The sequence below is a fragment of the Perna viridis genome, chromosome 1, assembly GCF_037379345.1.
Source record: "Perna viridis isolate PV_CMFRI_1.1 ecotype Kerala chromosome 1, ASM3737934v1, whole genome shotgun sequence".
Classification (NCBI taxonomy): domain Eukaryota; kingdom Metazoa; phylum Mollusca; class Bivalvia; order Mytilida; family Mytilidae; genus Perna; species Perna viridis.
In genome coordinates, this window is record NC_142445.1 from 47,923,756 (window position 1) to 47,943,527 (window position 19,772).

Sequence of the window (19,772 nt, forward strand, 5' to 3'; positions counted from 1 at the left end):
TGGACAAGAACTTTCTTAATTGTAAATGAATCTCCTTGAAATTGTACCACAAGGTGTCATACCAAAAGAGAAAGATTGGGGATTGATTTTGGGGTTTGTAATCAAGGGAAACAAGATCCTAGTGGAAATCAAAAGAATGTAATCCAGGGACAAAGACCAGACATGAAAAACAGAAACACACAACAAAGAACATAAAATAACCAAAATTATACATACAAAGTAATGAAAGTAAATGAGCAACTCGGACTCCACTAAAAACTGGGCGCATGGACCAGGTGCACCGGTAAGTCAAGCACCCTTTGTTTTTTTCGTAACACCTGCTGAGTTGCTCATGAAAAGTCAAGTCAAGGGAGGAAAGGAAAACTTTTACAAGTTGGAAATATTTGTTCTCATGGTGCAGATGGATACACAGCAACGATCCACGAGTTCATGATGGCGACCATATAACATATGTTGTAGTGACTTATAGCAACATACCTTTGTTCCAGAAGCCTAATTGTAAGAAGTCTAGAGTGGTACAAGAAATCCGCATAGTTAAGCAAGCTGTGGGAGACAGAATTGTGATATGGAAACTTCATACGCAAGTGCTGAAGTGATATTGCCACAGATGAAAGGAAAGTTGACAATGAAAAGGCTTTGTCTTATAATTTTGTCAGTAGTTTTTCCTTAAATATCAATTTCTAATTGTCAAGATTTGAGGGTGACTTCACAGTGTTTGTAGCTTTCTTTGTTTTAAGTTCTTTGGGGTAGGTGTCATATATTAAATTCCAGAAACTAGGATATTTTAATAACACGTCATCTATATAGCTGAAACTGAGATTAAATCATCTAGCGATACAATTTTCCTTCTTTTGTATCAAATCAGCTATATAGTAAGCCTCAAAAGAGTGAAGGAATAGGTCAGCAAGTGGAGGAGCACAATTTGTTCCCATTGGAATGCTGACTGTTGAAAAACAAGTTTACCACACTGGACTAATATGTAGTCATTAAAAAATTCCAGCATTTTGAGAACATCTTCTGTATATTTGGAAGATGATTTGGAATCATTTTTTTTATGAAGTCTGAGGAATCTTTATAAAGAACTTTATACATGTATTTAGGTTTACCATCTTTTTTGGAGTAACAGCAATGTTTTTGAGTTAGGATTTTAGCTGATTATGGGAAAAAAATAAGGGGCCAGAAACAAGCTTTTCATTATGTCCAGATTTGACTATAAGTGAATTAATCACTTTGAAATTGTACCATAGGATGCCATATCATCAAAGGAAGGCTGGGATAGATTTTGTGGGTTATTACTTGAATGCTTTACAAATTAGGGGCCATAATGGGGCTAAAACAAGCATTTTAATGATGTTAGGATAGTCACTTCACTATTACTGAATTTATCTCTTTGAAATTGTAATAAAGGTGCCATACCATAAAGGGATCACTTGGATTGATTTTGGGTTTGGCCTTTTGAACTGGTTAGGATTGAGGGACAAGTAACAAGCATTTTCCTAATGTACAGATAATAACTTCAGTAAAAGTTAATGGATCTCTTTGAAATTGTTCTAGAAGTGCCATACCCTGAAGGAAGGCTGGGGGTGATTTTGAGGGTTGTGCTTACTGAGAAATAATGGGCAATTCTGATAAAATTCTTTTTTGTGTCAAATATTTAATAGCACAAAATTCCGAGTTGTATCAAACTTGAATTGTTTGTCCACACTTGTCTCATGGTTTGACCTCTGTAATGATATTTAGCTGCACCATATGAAGCATTTTGTTTATACTTCCACTGAACACAAAATTATCTGGTGATGATATGTTTTTTTTTGCAATTGTAAATGAAGAAAAAATATCAGTTATTTTTTACCAAATACTTACACAAAGTAGACACAAATAATGTCCAAATAGGAATGAGATTAAATCAACCATTTTCTATTAAATGGTGCATCAGAACATTTTGAAACTTATCCAATCATGAACCTATTGAGAATCAGCATAATATAACACATACCATTACTGCCTACAGTTAAGGGTGACTCTATCACACTCAGAAAAGAACATCACCCTCGACTTTGTCTTGGCCAATTGTGGAGGGTGATGTTCTTTTCTAGGCATGGTGATATAGTATACCATCCTGGACTGCAGGCAGTATGTGTATGGTGCTCTCTATCAAAGATGAATAAAATAGAACTCCGGGTGCGTAGCTCCCATTTATGCAAAAAATCATATGCTTGCACATTTTGTTAAAAAAAAGGACTGTAGAACGTTTCCCCACAGTATTTGTATTGCAGATTATAATTGTTCTAGACTGATTTCCTGGTTATTTACTGTTATTATCATATGGTGTAATATATGTTTGTATGATAAAAGGACCAGTCTTCAAAGTTCAGTCACAGGTAGGAATCAAAACTTGAAAATTGAAGAAGTTTGATTTTTACTTAAAAATAAAGAACAGATGAATGTGACCATGCATCGGAAATTGAAAATAATTTGTCTATGGAAGATGCTGTTGATGATCCAGGAACGACTTCTTGAGGCATCACCGAGAAGAAGGGAACATCTTTTGAGATTCTGTTTCCAGATATAGCTCTGTTATATGAAGATGAACTTTCAAAACACAAGACAAAAGTGAATTTTCTTAATCTAGAATGGGAGCCAAATTCATGTGCAAATTACCATTTTTCAAGATATTCTGTGAAATTGATCGACATAAGACACAGACCATTTTTATATTGAAAGGGGGAAGAGCAGGGATTATTTTGAAAAAGAATAAAATTATATCAAATTTGAGCAAAACAAATTTTTTTTTACTCAGCCATGGACAGAAAAAAATAATTTAATATTTACCACATTACTTAACAATGTAGATTTTCAAAAACAAATTCTAACTCAGTATAAAATCCTCCTTTAAAAAGGGTCAAATTCTAACTTAAAATACAGTACTCACTTGAATTAAATATTTTGCTTTTATTTTTTTTGCAATGAGTACCAGAGTTCTTAATTGTTGACTTCCCCCCTTTTTAAATTCATTCATTTTTGGCTCAACAGGACTATTGTTGGGAGACTTATTGTAATCAGCTTGTCCTTCCATCAATTACTAAACAGGGTCCTCATGGGTGGTCCTGGTAATCAGATAATCACTAAACACTATAAGGAAATGTTTCCCTGAAGCGAGCTATGTACTAGTAAAAGCCATTGTTTAAATCGTGCAATTGTTCATTCTTGTTTGAATGTAAGCATTCAAACATCATGGGTACCATTCAGGATATTGCATTCTCATTCGATCACTCTGCAAAGCGGATGGAGACATTCTATAGTCCACTGGAAACGGAAGAATTAACGAAAGAGGAACTTGATGAAAGGAAATAAATGAGAACATTATGTTAAACACAAAATGTGGACAAATCGAGCCAATGCTTTGCATAGATTTGTTTTATACCTTTTGTAGTGTTTTGACTACTTCTTTTACCAATCATGACGATGAAATTTGTGTTGAAATATACCAGAAATAATGAACTGTAATGAAAGCAGGAGGTTTAGGATGCTATAAAACCAGGTTTAACCCACTTTGAAATGCCTAGTCAAGACCATTGTGTTTTCCAGCTTTCTGTTTTTTGCCCTGATATTGCTATTTGTTGTACAGACTTTCCTTTTAGACTACTCCTTTTGACAACTGCCTAGATTTTATCAGTTCATTTTGTTATTACCCGTCATCACCATACTAACCAAAAGCATGGTAGGTTTTAAGTGATTTCACCAAGATATTATTACTACATCTGACTAATGGACCAATTTTGGAGGGAATCTTCATCAAATATTTCAATGACTTTATAATTTCAGTTTTGATCTTTGCATCTGTTTTTATTGACTGACTGTTTTTTGTGAATTTTTTTATCAGTGGTTGTTACTGTTTCAAACATAAGGAATTAAAGCTGTTTAAAGGAGTTCATTGAATTGATTAAAAAAAACAGCAATAACCAACTGCTTTTTTACTAAATTATTTTTAGATTATTTAATAACCATTGGAAATTTGTAGTAGTGTCGTGGTGGAAAGACCAAGACTAGCTATAGACTGTAACCCACTCAATGTCCCTATCTTCAGGCATTAGTGTATTGGTAGAGTTGTATTGATGCATCTTTGTGGTGTACTTTCACTGTACAAGTAATTCAGACATCTTTATTGTTTCTGGTCACCAGAACCTTTTACTGTTTATTTAGGACATATTTACATAAATGACAGTTTGACGTCATTTGTAGTTGTGTAGTTTATGTTTCACAGAACATAATATATATTACGTTCTAAACCTAGTACTCCAATGAAAATGTAATTTCGATGCATCCAATAGCCACTCTTGTCTTGCTTAATAAAAAAATTATCTGATGCTCTTTTCATGAATAACGTAATTTTTCTTCCATTTATAAATAATCCCCTTATTCAGATCACTTGTCATTTCATTCTATATGTCTCCTCATTCATCAAGGGGAAAATCTCTGTATTGGAATGTTTCTTTGAAAATAGATATACGATAACAGTGATGTAGAAATAGAGATTTTCATACATGCATTGTGCTTCATCAGAAGTTCTGAACAGTATTGTATTGTTCAGTGTTAGATTTACTGTATAAACTATGTGAATATATAGAATTTTAGATATATATTAATGGGATATTTGATAAGTATGGGACATTGTTGCTCATCAGAGGTAAGAACCAATAGATTGATGTGATAGAAGTGTCTTATATAATTAATATAAACACAGAGCTGTCCAATTATTTTATTAACTTCAAGGATGGCAGAAAAATCTTCATTTTTGTTCTTTAAATGTATAACTGGTAAAAAATTTTGGGTTGATTGATTTAAAAAAGAGAGAAATTTTCCTATATACATATGTATATATATGTAATGTGGTCTGCGGAGATCTGTGGTAGGTGTATTGATATTAGTTTTTGAAACTTAGATACATCATTTGAAAAAAATTATTGATTTGTTTGTTCTTTTATGCATTGTTAATGTGAGATTATGAAGTAGAATACAAAGAAATAATTTATAAAAATCAGACCTTTGAAAAGTGCATGAGATTAAATACAAAAAATAAAAGGACATTTTGGCCAAGTGACAAAAAAAAACAAAATCAGATTAATGTTTTAACAAACTGACATGATTATTCATTTCTATGCCCCAGCTGCATATTTCAAAATTAAATGCCAAGAAAAGTCTGCTGTCATCATGATATATTGTATGTTCCTTCCTATAAGCTGCTGATTAAAGTACACTCAATGAGTTTCAGAGCCCCCAGTCATAGAAGTTTGATATATTTTGTTTCAGGAAGTCTATATATAAAGACTTCAGATGTACTTAGTTCTCAATTAAAACTATATATGTTAGTATGTGCAATATTACATGCAATTTTCTATTGGATGCTAAAAAAAGGGGTTACAATGAAGATGAGAATTTTTAAAATTGTGGCGCAAAACAGTATATCATATGCTTAAGGAAAGTCTACACATTTTCTTTTTTGCATCATATACAGGGATATTACATGCACATATCTTCCGTCTTCCTGGCCATAAGAAGGCTGAACAATTTCTTTTTATTTTCAGAGACGAGGTGGAATATCATATGACAAGCAAGATGAGACTGCTATATATGTAAGAATGCTTGGTAAGTTCCATATAAGTGATAATGCTTGGTAAGTTCCATATACCTGAGAATGCTTGGTAAGTTCCATATATGTGAGAATGCTTGGTAAGTCCTATATACTTGAGAATGCTTCGTAAGTTCTATATACGTGAGAATGCTTGGTGAGATCTATATACGTGAGAATGCTTGGTAAATTCTGTATATGTGAGAATGCTTGGTGAGTTCTATATACGTGAGAATGCTTGGTAAGTTTTATATACGAGAGAATGCTTGGTGAGTTCTATATACGTGAGAATGCTTGGTAAGTTCTATATACGTAAGAATACTTCGTAAGTTCTATATACGTGAGAATGCTTGGTGAGTTATTACTTCTGTTATGACTGCTTTATACATGTATGTGGGAATACTGGTTAGGTTTAACTCTTAGGTATTATAATTAGTAATGCACAAATTCAATAAATGTATCAAAATGTATGCAATATATGTCCTTACCAATTATCCCTTTTGTCAAGGGTGTTTTTTACACATTTATCCATGCAGCATAATTATACTGGTTTTTCATTAATCATTTCTGTTGAAGAATAATGGCACATACTTTCGTTTATCATGCCTTTGTTTGGATGGTTAGTTCCATTTTCTCTTTTAATTGACTTATTGCCATACATTACGTAAATGCAGCATCTTCAGTTCAGGTGACAAGACAGTTTAGACACTGACATATGTTAAATGCTTAAGATGGCACCAGTCTTGTTATTAATGAAAATTTGTTGTGGTGGAAATTCTAGCTTTGTATAGTAAATTATTTTCATTTATTATGCATAATGCAATGACATGAATGTATTTATTTCTTGAATGACTGAAAGTGGTTGCTTTCATTAGATTAGATTCTCATCCACCAGCAACTAAAAAAATGGGGCAGGTGAGAGGATTTTAATTTTTTATTTTTTATTTTTCCAAGATTTGTAAAATCTTATTCCTGCTGACGAATTTGTTGAAGAAATCCTGGAAATGTGTACTTTTGGTTATGTTTGTGCCATACTAAAGCTTTATTTTTTAATTCCCCTTATAATATGACTAACAACAAAAACCATCCTTAGTCTGCCAAAAAATATCAGGATATTCTGTTAACATATACGTACTCGTTTTTTTTGACCGGACATATATAGTATTGTGTATAAGTAAAGTGGTGACTGATATGGACATAAAAGAAATCCAGAAATTTGAAACTCCAAAAAAAATAATAAAAAATAAAAAAAAGTGGGACAGGCCCTATTGAGTAGGAGTGGGCGGGATGAGAATCTACAAATTAACTTGATGTGGACTTATGTTACACATATTAGGAAACAGTTTGATTGTAGTAGAATTATGGTATAGTAAACCTGCTGAAATTTTTATGCTCACAGTATTAAATTGATTCTTGGATGGCTCTGTAGTATGTAATTTTTGTAGTGTAAGGATTTGATTCTTTCTCTTTGGTCTATCATGTTTTTATTTCAGTACATGTCCATTTAAGGATCAAGCAGATGGTGATACACTGAATTTTTTTCGCATTGCAAAATTTTTCTTCATTATTGAAATGCATTCAACATTTCAAAGAAAACACCTGCATTTTTTTTAGCATTTTCATTGTCCTTACTGCCTTTTTTTAATCTAAGGCTACCACTCCCATGATACTTGTACAAACAAATATCATCAATTTCCAATGACAATATTACATCATTGTGACATTGCTGGCATTACAGAATAAGGATGTTTTGAAGGTCTTGACAGAACATCAAATCTATTGTGATATTGCTGACATAACAGAATAAGGAAGTTTTGAAGGTCTCTACAGAACAGAACATCTTGCTCTTTCTGGCGCAATGTGATATTTTCTGTCTCGACTTCAAATTGCAATTATTAGGTATTTGACAGAAAAAATAGTGCTGAGATTCCAATGGAGATGAGAGGTAGTTTTTGACTAGTTATTAGGGAATATAAATACCCGGAAAATTTTACACTGCACATTTGCAAAATTTGATATGATTAAAAATTTCTTAACCATCCTAGATCTACAATTTTTATTGTGTAGGGGTTTTTCTAGTGTAACTGTTGCTACAGAAAATGCCAGTTACTTATGTTGACTTATACTTTCAATAGTCAACAACTTTCAGATTGTGCTTTAATAATGTCATTTGAATTAGGAACAATCTTGAATCATTCAGTCCTTAAGTTTTGTTACAATAAGTACGAAGTTCATAGCTTTTCATATTTCCCATGTCTTTTGTTTTAGTGACAGTAGATAAGACTACAATGACACAAGAAAAGCACCTAATTTTTTACAATGGTAAATTTATGGACATTTCAAAAGCAGATGTGTAAGCCATTATCTTTAATATCAGCTTAATAAATGTTCTTAAATACTATGATATATACATGTAATTCTAAGTAGATCTACATTATATAATACATGTTTGATATGTTTACAATGTCACAGAAGTGACCTCCTTTTTTCAAGTTCTGACTATCAGTCCGTGCACTGAGTATTGTATGTCAAAATGTAATTTAAACTGTTACCTTTTGTAATGGTATAATGTATGACCGTTATTTACTTTAGTCTGACGTAGTTTTACCATGCTATCTGCAAATTATCTTGTTTCATTCATGTATCATTTAATAAAACATTCCTGAACTTAAACACTCAGGTAATCACTAAACATGTTATTTTTCGTTTGATGCTATAACTCCAGTATGTCAGTTCAGAGTCAGTACTGTGAAAAAAAAAGACATTGAACAGAGATTTGACAAAACTATGCTAGACTTGCTGTAAGTCTCTCAGAATAAATTTTATACTGAATAAAAAAAATCATGAAGTTATTATCAAATATTTATTCACCATCTATCATCTGTACAGCAAATAGTGAATATAGTGAATAATTCGTAGATTTATATGTGCTACTTAATAAATATTAATAAATAAAGTTGTTGTAAACCAATGCTATGTGCTTACTGTAGCTTTATTAAACTTGCTGTCTTGGATAGTGGGAGGTAAATATTTATCATGCTGTCCTTTTGACTATCCTTCTCTCCCATAGTTCTTTCCCAGTTCTAATTTGCAGTTTCTCTAATATCACTGAAAGGACTTTGATGACACTTTCACACATTCTTTACCACGTGATGTCATTGTGACCTACTATTTTGTTTTCTTCATATGAATGACTTAGGATTTCCTGTATGGTATCTTTGGAGGGGAGCTGGGGATTTCCTATAAGGTCTCTTTGGAGGGGAGCTGGGGATTTCCTATAAGGTCTCTCTGAAGGGGACCTGGGGATTTCCTATATGGTCTCTTTGGAGGGGAGCTTGGGATTTCCTATAAGGTCTCTCTGAAGGGGACCTGGGGATTTCCTATAAGGGTCTCTTTAGAGGGGAGCTGGGGATTTCCTATATGGTCTCTTTGGAGTGGAGCTGGGTATCTACAAGTGAGATTTGCATATAGTTTTTTTCTTGTTTGTCTAACAAGGTTAAGTGCCCAACTTTCATTTCTATAAGATGAACAAGTCACCCACGAACTTGACATTTGAATGCCCCATATTTTACTCTCCTGTAGCAGTACATAATGATATGACCATTTGTCTGTTCATCCATCCACAATGTTTTCATTACAGGTAGTGTTCTGTACAACTACTTATCACAGCTACTTTACATTTTGTTTGATTTAGTTTCATCCTTCAGCAACATCAACTCTATTTGACGATTTTTATTATATTTTTATATTTTGATTTAGTGGTTTTACAGTTTAGGAGTGGGGGTATCCTTTATTGAGCTTTGCTTACAGTTTAGTCCAGTTTAGTTATTAAAATTAAAAAAACCCTTTTATTATTGATTCAAAAGGTGTCATAATTGTGTCTGGCATTCAGCAAACATCTTTTGACAGTTTATTTATATTTGTTCTATAGAGTTTTTTTTGTTTTTTTTACCAAGTTCATGAGCGATCCTATGTTTTTCGTCATAGGGTTTTCCAAAGTACACTTTAAATATTTGAATTTTAGACACTTATGTATTTTTATCTTATAGGTTTTGTCCAAAGCATCTCCTCACCCAAGTAAACTGTCAAAAATCTCTAAATAAATATTTGTTAAATATTTTTGAAGTTATGTTTATTTTGTCTCATAACATTACTGACTGAAGTCCAGACATAGTCTACCGGCCACTTTAATGGAATATTCATATTCTCATTTATCTCATTTAGGAAAATTAAATTATGTAGGGTGAGAGAATTTAAATTATTACAATTTTTTGTCTCTTTCAATTTTTTGTCCCCTTTTGGCAAATGCTGAAGGGGACTTAGGTTTGCACTCCGTCCGTCCGTCCGTTAGTCTGTCAGTCAGTCTGTCAGTCCGTCAGTCACACTTGGTTTTCTTGTCTTTTTTTTGTAATGCCTCATCCAATTGATTTCATATTTTGTATATAGTCTTATCATGACAAGTTACAAGTTGATTTCGAATGACATTATGGTTGAACTATTTTTGCAGAAGTTATGGCCCTTGGACATAGAAAATTTCATAAAATTTTATGTTTTCCAGACTTTTCTTTGTAATGCCTCATCCAATTGATTTCATATTTGTTAGCTAGTCTTATCATGACAAGTTACAAATTAAATTTAAATATTATTGCGGCAAAATGGTTTATATGGAACTTATGGTCCTTTGACGTAGAAAATTACATAAAATTTTGTGTTTCATCATTTTAATGCAAATTGCTGCTGTCATTCTAGAGTTATTTGCCCTTTAATTCATAATAACGAAGTTTTTTTTCAACTTTCCAGGTGATAGAAAGAGAATGTCTTTATGCAGCTATCTGTAATGCAAAAATGTTATTATCTACTGTAAAATGAAGCTCAGGTTTGATTTTGATGGAATTTGCTTTTGCTGTTCAAGAGTTATTTTCTCTTCATTGTTAAAAAATTACACCATCCATTGTTAGTTCACATACATAAAAAAAATCTCATAAAGGCAATGAGTTCAAAGGCCGAAAGGGGACACTGTATTGCATCAGCAATACTGTCAGAATGCTTGTTTTTTTTGTTTTTTTTTAAATTCAGCTGTAGTAAGTTTCTTTACTGCTTGCATACAGCCTGAAATAAACATAATACATGTGTATAGCAAATGAGGATTTGATCGGAAAAATTTTCATGGTCTTCATGATCAAAGATTCAAATTGAAAAAAAAAATTATATGAGGGATAGGTTTAGGTGAAAATAGAACTTGTAATAACAAGATGCGTAGCCTGTCTCATGTTGATTTTGCTTCAAATTAGCTGCAAATTCGTATTTCTGAAATTTGCTCTTTTTATCATTAGATTTTTTTTTGCGACCATAGACACAAAAAAAATCCAAATAAAGATGGACCTTCAGAGCTACATATTTGTAGCTAACTTCAGGACAATAACAAAACTGCATTGCCAGCAAGTCATGTGTAAAAATTTAAACCAGTTTGTGACAGACAGTATAAATGCACTTGTTGCCTTCAGATACCTAAAAAGATAATTACTTCATAATATGGTCATTAAATTTACACAATGATAGTATTGAACTGTCATCCTTGAAATGATTCGTTATCTCACCTGTACATACAGGTATTTAAATGGTTATTATGTTAATAAATAAGGCATAAAATAAATGACAGATGACTTAGAATATGTTCTGTAGTTTTATTATCTATGAAAAAATTATGTAATAATAGGAGAAGTAGAAGTTTTGCATCATTGAAAAACACTACAGACTGAGATTTTAGAACAATTACGCAAAGTGAAGTGGCAGTCATGATTACCAACAAATACTGTATAGCCAATAATTTCTGCAGGGTCCTAATTTGGGATATTGACATAGTCCGTCTAAAATTGCCAAAATAAATTTTGAAAAAAATGTTTACTATGAGTTTACGTATTTAGTGCATCACTTAGCATTGGTCAAATTATTTTTCTCAAAATCACCAAATCTTACCCTCACCAAAATAGCCACCATACTGTAATATTAAAATAGAAATGTGATGTGTCAAGTCCTAAAAATTTGGTCACTCTTATTTTTAAAGGACAAAAGTAAGATCCATTAGACTTTTAACCAGTTTGAGGTAAACTAATCCCATTATGTAATATACCTATTGTATAAATTTAATATTAATTATTTATTTTGGTGGTAAAGGGAAATGGTCATTGAGACTTGGTTTTGGTGCTGGTATTTGTAATGAAGAAATAAAATACAAAACACAGTTTATAATGCAGTATATCACCTGACATTCTCATAGAATAACTGATTCAGTGGTATTTTAACAGTACTCGCCTTTGGCCACTTGCCGAAGCCCGGGGCTAGCAAAAATTAATTCGGGCTAGTGAAATGATATGTAAACTTCTTGTTTTGGGCTAGTTGAATCCAATACAGTCCTCTATTATTCGGGCTAGTTGTTGAGAATTTTGAAGGAAAGGACTGTTTAATCTTCTGTATTGACATCATAGATAATAAAACTTCTCCCTTTACTTTACTGCTAAGGTATAGGAGTTGATAAAGTTTGTCATACATTTAAATAATGTCAAATTTTATCATGAATTGAAGTACAGTTTATCGTAACTTTTATTTAAATTTATTTGACAGTCCAACAATTATCAGCCCCTTAATAATTTAGACCTTATGGAAAATGAAATAAGTGGAATTTTCTCCCATAGAAATTTTGTCTTCTAATGTCTTCTCCAAGGGACGTTTCTAATTTGAGTAAGTATATGATATCTGTGTGTTAGAAAATGTAGTCATTTATAATTGATATTTTGGTTTCATTCTAGAAGTATTCAATATTTTCTTGATATTTAATGATTAGAAATCAAGGATACTGCAATACATTATAAAATCATAGACTTTAGTGTGATGCATTCTCTGTTTTTTCTTTCTTTAAGAAAATAATATTTGAAGTTGACTGGGGAATGCACCATATCATTTGATTTATTGCACACCTTAGTTGTTTCCAATGGACAAGATAGAATTAAACTAAACTTCTTAGTCATAACTGAAGACTTATGGTGACTTAATATCTTCAAACAATAAGTCTACCATTAAAATTCTTTGTATTTTGACTATGGTTATTATTTATGTTTGGTCTTTGATGTTTGACAAATAAAAAAAACAGGACTTTAGTTCTTCCTGCTTCATGTATTAGTATGTTAATCATTGATTAAGTTAAAATCAAATATAACATGTATCATTTAATATCAAAAACTTAATACATTTTTTTCATTTATTTTATACAGATCAAATTGTATTCTGTAACATTTTATCTAAAAAAAATCCGATTGTATGTACATGACACATGAATTTATTTGCAATCTAAAATAACATTTTCAATCATTCTATACCATTCATTCTGTTGTGTACAATATATCACAACCAAAGCTGCAAGATAATCGTGTTAGTTGGTCTACTTTATCAACTGTAATAGTTGGAAACAGATGTGTTAGAAAAATCTTCATATTGTATGACAAAATATTCAGTCAGGGTTCATCTACACCTGAAAGGACAAAATATTCAGTCAGCAGTAATCTAGGTCTGAAATTAATACATATAAGGCAGTGGTTCAATTATGAAAGGTGCCACGCCCTTCTGCTCTTTTAACTTGACCTAAAATGCCCTTATTCTTTTTCATGTTTCAGTATCATTTTTTTTCAATTAGAAGAGCCATAAATCTGACATAAGGTATTAATTACTGTCCAAACAGTGAAATGGAAAAGTAAATAATCATCCACAAGCAATCAGCTGATCAGGGTAGGATCCTGATTGGATCAATCACAATTTAATGGACAGGGAATAATTTGTTTCATGATAATTAATTTTTGCTACAGAATTCATTAGACAAATACTGTCAGTTTTTAAAACAGGTCTAAATTGTGTAATAAAATTACATGTACTCCTGTTTGTTTATCAAATTGTCAGTTACCTCCCTTACAATTTTCAAATTTTCTGTATTTTCAAAAGTACAGTATATTTGCCAAAAGTTGTGTTTGCAAAAGTTTTGAAAAATGTTATTCCTTTAAATTTGTGATGATTTTGGAAATTTGGGAGCAGCAATCTTCAATATTTCTTACATTTCCTGAAACACTATACCTAACACTATACCTCATGGTATGCAGGAAATGTAATGAAATTCTGATCCACAAGGGGACACACTCTTCACGTTGACGTACTCCCAAGCAGTTAAAGTGGGGAAATGCTCTCGGACCCACGTGGGGTCTGGGAGTAGGCCAGAGCGTCAACAGAGCAGCCCAGCCATTAGTATGACATACTCTGACTGAGTTCTTTGGTCGGGTATCCGGAAGGCTGGGCTCTGCTATCTCCAACTACTAACAGAATCCCCGTAAGGGGCGGTCGTGCAAGATCCGTAATGATAGTCAAGACTGTAAAAAACCCCAATCATCATCATACAAAGGGATGAAGATGTAATGTGTACTATCTTTTTGATTGTATGAATGTAAGTGCAGTGGTTATAAGCAATGTAAACTGTATTGATTACAAAATAAGTTAGTAGATTTTTTAACAATACTTTCAAAAACTAAACATGGAATCAAAGCTAACAACAGGAAATACTACATTACAAAAAAGTGCCCTTCTCTAACTTGAGAAAGTACCTGCCCTGCCCTTCTCAATTCCTAGCTAGAGCACTGCAAGGGATGCAGTTGTCTTCTACACCCAATAAATTCTCTTTGATACAGGACAAATATAAGGAGGATTTTTATACAACCGCAAACAATTTGCAGACTTGTAATGTTATGGTTCTGAAATTTTGATATGATTTTACTTACAACTGAAGAAAGGTTTCCATGTAATTTGGACTTTGTGGCCCCCTTCTGTTTTAGGAAAAAAGGGGTCAAAAAGAAAAAAAAGGTGTTTTATAAAAATTTTTAAAGTAAAATGTTTGTTTTTTTCCCCGATTTTAATAACACTTTTTTTATTGTGTTCCTTATTTAATTTTGCTAAGCAAATGTTTCAGCAGATTTTATGTGTTTTAGACCGTTTTCAAGTATTAGGGGTCAATGTTGGGCAATGCCCAAAAATTCAACTTTTTAATTTTTTGTATGATTTCAAAATTTTTGTTCTATTTGATTTCTTATAAAAATCTCTGCCTGCTTTATTAATCAGATTTCAGATATCTTTTCCGGTTTTTGAGTCATAAGTAGCTAATATTGTTAGCGACTTCTTGCACTCATAATTTCAGTACTGTACATTCATATATAAGATTAGTATAATTATATATTACTGCACCACCTTATACTGCTGATAGGTGCCATAAAACTGTCAATTCTAGCTTGATACAAGGTCAAAATGTACTTCTTAAATACAATAGGTGTACATGTGTTCTACTTGTGTTTTTACTTGTATGAGAGTGGGAAGTTAACATTGAAAGATGACATGATCAGTTACCATTGAACTTTCTGTAAAATAGCTGAGAAATGCCTAGTCTCTGTGTTGTTTTGATTGAAAAACATTTGGGTCATCATGAAGTCACCCAATTTTTAATAGAGCATATTGCAACTTCCCTTGAAGTTTGCTGATCTTAGCCGATTACTAAGTATTGCGTTTCATAAGTAAAGTCAGTACACATAAAACATTACAACAAAAGCTCTAACCAACATAAGCTTTGAAATGTTCTTAATTGTCGAGTAAATATTATTTTTGAAAATGGAATACACTTATTTTGCTGGTAATTTACAAATGTATGATATATCAAAAGATGTTAAATAGAAAAGAACATCAATGGATATTATAAATCAACTGATTTTGAAAATTTTTAAATTTAATTAAAAATTGTGTGCAATATAGTGCCCAAACCATTTGATATGTCAGTAATGAATTGTAAGTCCTTATGCTTAAGTATTTCAAAACCTAATATTGTGTCCACACTTTCCCCATCTGTTCAGGGTTCGACCAATGTAGTCATATCATGCTGCACTTGGTGAAGCTTTTTATTTAGGAATAACTAGTCAGAGATTTCTACATTTGTATAAGGCCTGCAACTTGAATGGGTCAGAATTGTACTTTTAGAAACAACATCCGTAATTTGGAAGTGACTGACTCAGTTGTAGAGTTGGGGTTATAGGAAGTTTCACATTTTCCCATTGATTAAGACATTACCCATAATATGATCAATAAAAACATTTGAGTAAAAGTAGCCCCGTCTCTCATAGGCAATGCCAAAAATTATATTATTTCCCATAAGTGAGTGCATGGTGCATTTGATATACAATTCCTTATTGTGTAGTATAAACTGTAGGTGTTTTTCTTCATGGAAAAGCATATCATTCACTCTTAGGTGTTCTGATATTATTTCAGCTTTAGGGAAAATGACACTGAATAGTCACTTTGACTCACTCATGTTGTCTAGTTTCCAAGCAGAACTTGATCATGAATACATGTACAAATATTGATCTGCACCCACATATTTCCAATCTGTTCTTTCTCTTGGTACAGTGTATGGTATGTCTATAATTTGTTCATAGTTGACTTAGTGCAAAATTTCCAATAGAAATTATATGTGATAAGTATCAGGTGAACAACATTGTAAAAGTTGTTTGTCAGAACCACTTGATCACCCTATAACACCAAGATACAGGTACAGAGTGACATTCATTCATTTTTATAGTTTTTCCCATTAATGAAATGTTAATTGTCAGCTCATTAATTGATGGTGCTAATTTCACAATGTCAAGATTACTGACACATTTTTTTTTAAATATGTACTTTCATAAATTTGCAATGAAAACTTGCTGAAAGATTGGAGCCAGTTATGTGAAGAAAATTTGGACATATATACAGTCAGGAAATTCTGGTCAAGTATTTGAAAGATGCAGTAGGAGGATAAAAAGGAATAGGCCTAGGGATAGCTGACTGAGTGTAGAAGTTTACAGATCTACTGACATGTGCTCAGAGTTCGATTGCAAACTTAAGTCAAATCATACCATTAACTTTCTCAAGCATAGTTTATGTTCACTGCAGCTCTAGCTGCGAAACGTAGCTCTAACTATTTTTTTGTATTTTCTTAACGTTAGATCGCAAAATCAAAAAAAAAAAAAAAAGATCAAGAGCTACGATTTCGCAGCTACTGCAGCTCAAGCAAGCCAATCTAGGAACATTGATTTCTCAAATTGTCATACTCAGTAGTGTCTACAGACAATTCTCTTCACCTATCGTAACTAAATGCATAGTTTGAAATGTTATTTGTACTTGTGAATAAAACAATTAAAAAATTAGTAGGATTTACATAAGTAGAATTTCAATCTACACCTAAAATATTAGCAGCATTAAACAGTGGTATTAAGAGTCTTAAGTACAATAGACTGTTTTTGATTTTTTACACGTGTGTGTAAGGACTAACCTTATTCATTGAGGTAACCAATAATCTTTTAAAGCTCAAAGTGTTTGAACAGACATAATAGGAACCCATTGCAATCAACTACCACCCAGATTGTTAAAGTTCCCTATATGAAAGGACTTATCTCAAAATCCTACTTCTATTACATTACTTTTCAAACTAGGTGTAATATGATATTAATCCGCAAGAAGACTTGTAACGAGAAGTTACTGTGTACTAATTGTAGCTAATTAAGTCCATATATTTGTGCTAACACTTCCTTTTGGAATATATACATTTCAATGTCATAAAAAATTCATAGGAGTACTGCAAAATATTTTGAATGGGTAAGACTATTTTATTATACTGCTTACTTTACCGACATTGTACCTGCAAATTATTTAATTTTTCTCAGTTTTTTCAGAATGTTCATTATAAATATAATGCAAGAGAAAAGCTTGGGTTTGAGGCATTGAAATAAAAATACATTCGTAAGAATCAATTTTATGAAGTCTATGAAACCATTTTAATTGATGTTTTTTTTTAAATCTTTTTAGCTCACCTTCATATAACCATACAGACCGATATCACTTTTTTACATGTTTCCAATTTTGTTGTCTTTAAAAAACCTAGTCCAACTGTAATAATACATTTAATTTCTCTTCAAGGTTATTTTGTTGTAATAATGTAGACAAAGTGGTAACTTTTATTAAATAATATATTACATTGGAAGCTTAAAATGCGTTCAAGTCATCATAACAACAGCAAATGATACCCTACCAAGTTCACCTAATTCAATCATTTTGTATATGATGAATTTTAGATTTCTCATTTAGTTTTCTCTTTGTTTTATAATGTTTCCCAGTATTGTATATTATTTTTCTCACCTGGTATTACTTCCTTTACTTCCATGAGTTAATCTCTACCCATGTTTCCCCTTTATTGTTCTTACTCAAATCAGGGCAACTAAGTTGTGTGGATTCAAGATTTCAGTTAAGGGGCCTTGTGATAAAACATTGCTGAGTTAAAAAGAGGGTTGGATTTTTTAAAAATTAGGATCAAGTGCAAAAACATTTTTCTAGGTTAGGGTTGGTCACAATCACTCCTGCTATTCCCCTTAGAAACCATTACTGTTGATTTATCAGATATGTGAAGTCTAGTATTAGTCGTTCTTGAAATATCTAAGTTTTGTCATGTCCATCTTCCTGTTTTTTTAAATAATCCTTTGATTGAGAAAAACCTCAAAAAAATTTCCTCAATATATGGGAGAGCAATCGTTATAAACCTATGAGGATTTTATATTTTGGAAAGGTTCAAGGGACCAATTTTTACGGTAATAATGTCTATAATCTGCTAATCTCATACTATATATATATGTAACAATGTTGTGATTTGTTAGATATTTGGCAAGATGACAACTATAATACTACATACATGGCCTAGAAGTGTTATGGATACAAATATAGTTTAATTAGCATCTTAATGAATAGAAAGAACATCAATTACTACCAGTGTAAGTCTGATTGTTGATTCACCTGAGTTATTAATTACCTGTACAGGTTAGCATAAGAATAATGACGACTGTCACATGCCTGTGCTGATAGTCAGCAAAGCTAGCTCCAGGACTGACATGAGGAAGGAGGGATAGATCTGTGGGACCAACCTTTGGCTAGAAATGATTCTATGGAGGAAAAAATTCATGCGACTAGTAGGACTATGAATTCTAAAAGATAATTACTTCAATAAAGATAAAAACACACAGAATTTTATTGTACAGAAAGGGTTTCATGTTACTAATCTTTGAGAGAAAGGGTCCATGGAACTGTTCTTGATTGGGAAGTGGGTCATTTATACCATTTGTTAAGAGGAATGGCTCAGACAATATGACTTCATGAAACTGTTCATAAAGATAAAGCAGTTCTAATTGGTCAGTTATAAGTTTACTGTTACATTGACTCATAGAAAAGTAACAATATCATTTTGTACTTAGTACAAGTGAAACAAGAGCAGTCATGGAGAAATAGTTTCCAGATTTTATACCTATATAAACCTTGGCTTTAAACTAGTTTTTATTGTAAACAGTTCAGCTAATCATTTCTATAGTCTTTAAACAGAAGTCAGATAATCAATGGTTCTCATAGACAGGATCTATATTTAAGTACATGTATATATACTATATTCAGGTACTTTATGATTGTAGACATGTAGCTACCTAGCCAGAAAAAGTGGTTTACTGACCTATATTTATTACATGTTAATGTATATTTGACACATTTGTACTTGTAGTTTTTTTACTACAGTTAGGTCATAGTAACTGTGAATTATGTCAGATGTATGCTATGATAGACTGTTGTCTTCCTGCTCTGTAGGGATGGGCAGGATGGGTGAATGTAAAAGTTCTGGGTCTAACAAAGATAAGGAGAAGAATATAGGAGATGGGGAAATTTGACATTTTTGTGGAGGATATAATGTTTTAGATGTGTCTGTATTTATGTCAGTCAGTGCTCTTGCTATCACTGCATCTCTAAAACTACTGAACAGAATCTCACAAAGTTTGGTACATAGTAAGGGGCCAGTATGTATTATGCATGTTACTAGGAAATTTTGTTCCCTCAAATTCTGTTGAAATTTTGCTCCCAAGATTTTTCTTTATTGCACTACTGAAGCATCTTTTCAGTGAAATTTGTCCCGTCCTTTAGTCAAAAGGGTGACCTGATTGTTTTTATTTGCATTATCATTTTATGAAAATGACCAATCTCATACTCGCTTCACCTTCAACGATAA

General features: G+C 32.1%; 1 protein-coding gene across 4 annotated transcripts in view; it reads left to right on the top strand.

Annotated features, from left to right (window-relative positions):
* The window catches only part of LOC148629092 (high affinity 3',5'-cyclic-AMP phosphodiesterase 7A-like), a 66,471-nt gene that overhangs the window by 9,525 nt on the left and 37,174 nt on the right, over window positions 1–19,772 (top strand). For 2 of the 4 annotated variants that reach the window (XM_088543613.1, XM_088543621.1), the window contains exon 2: window positions 5,586–5,646. In XM_088543613.1, the coding sequence (XP_088399739.1) occupies window positions 5,586–5,646 (61 nt within the window). Of the gene's footprint in view, window positions 1–5,585; window positions 5,647–12,248; window positions 12,368–17,243; window positions 17,336–19,772 lie in introns of those variants that run through there. The other 2 variants (XM_088543641.1, XM_088543651.1) reach the window with 2 other exon arrangements.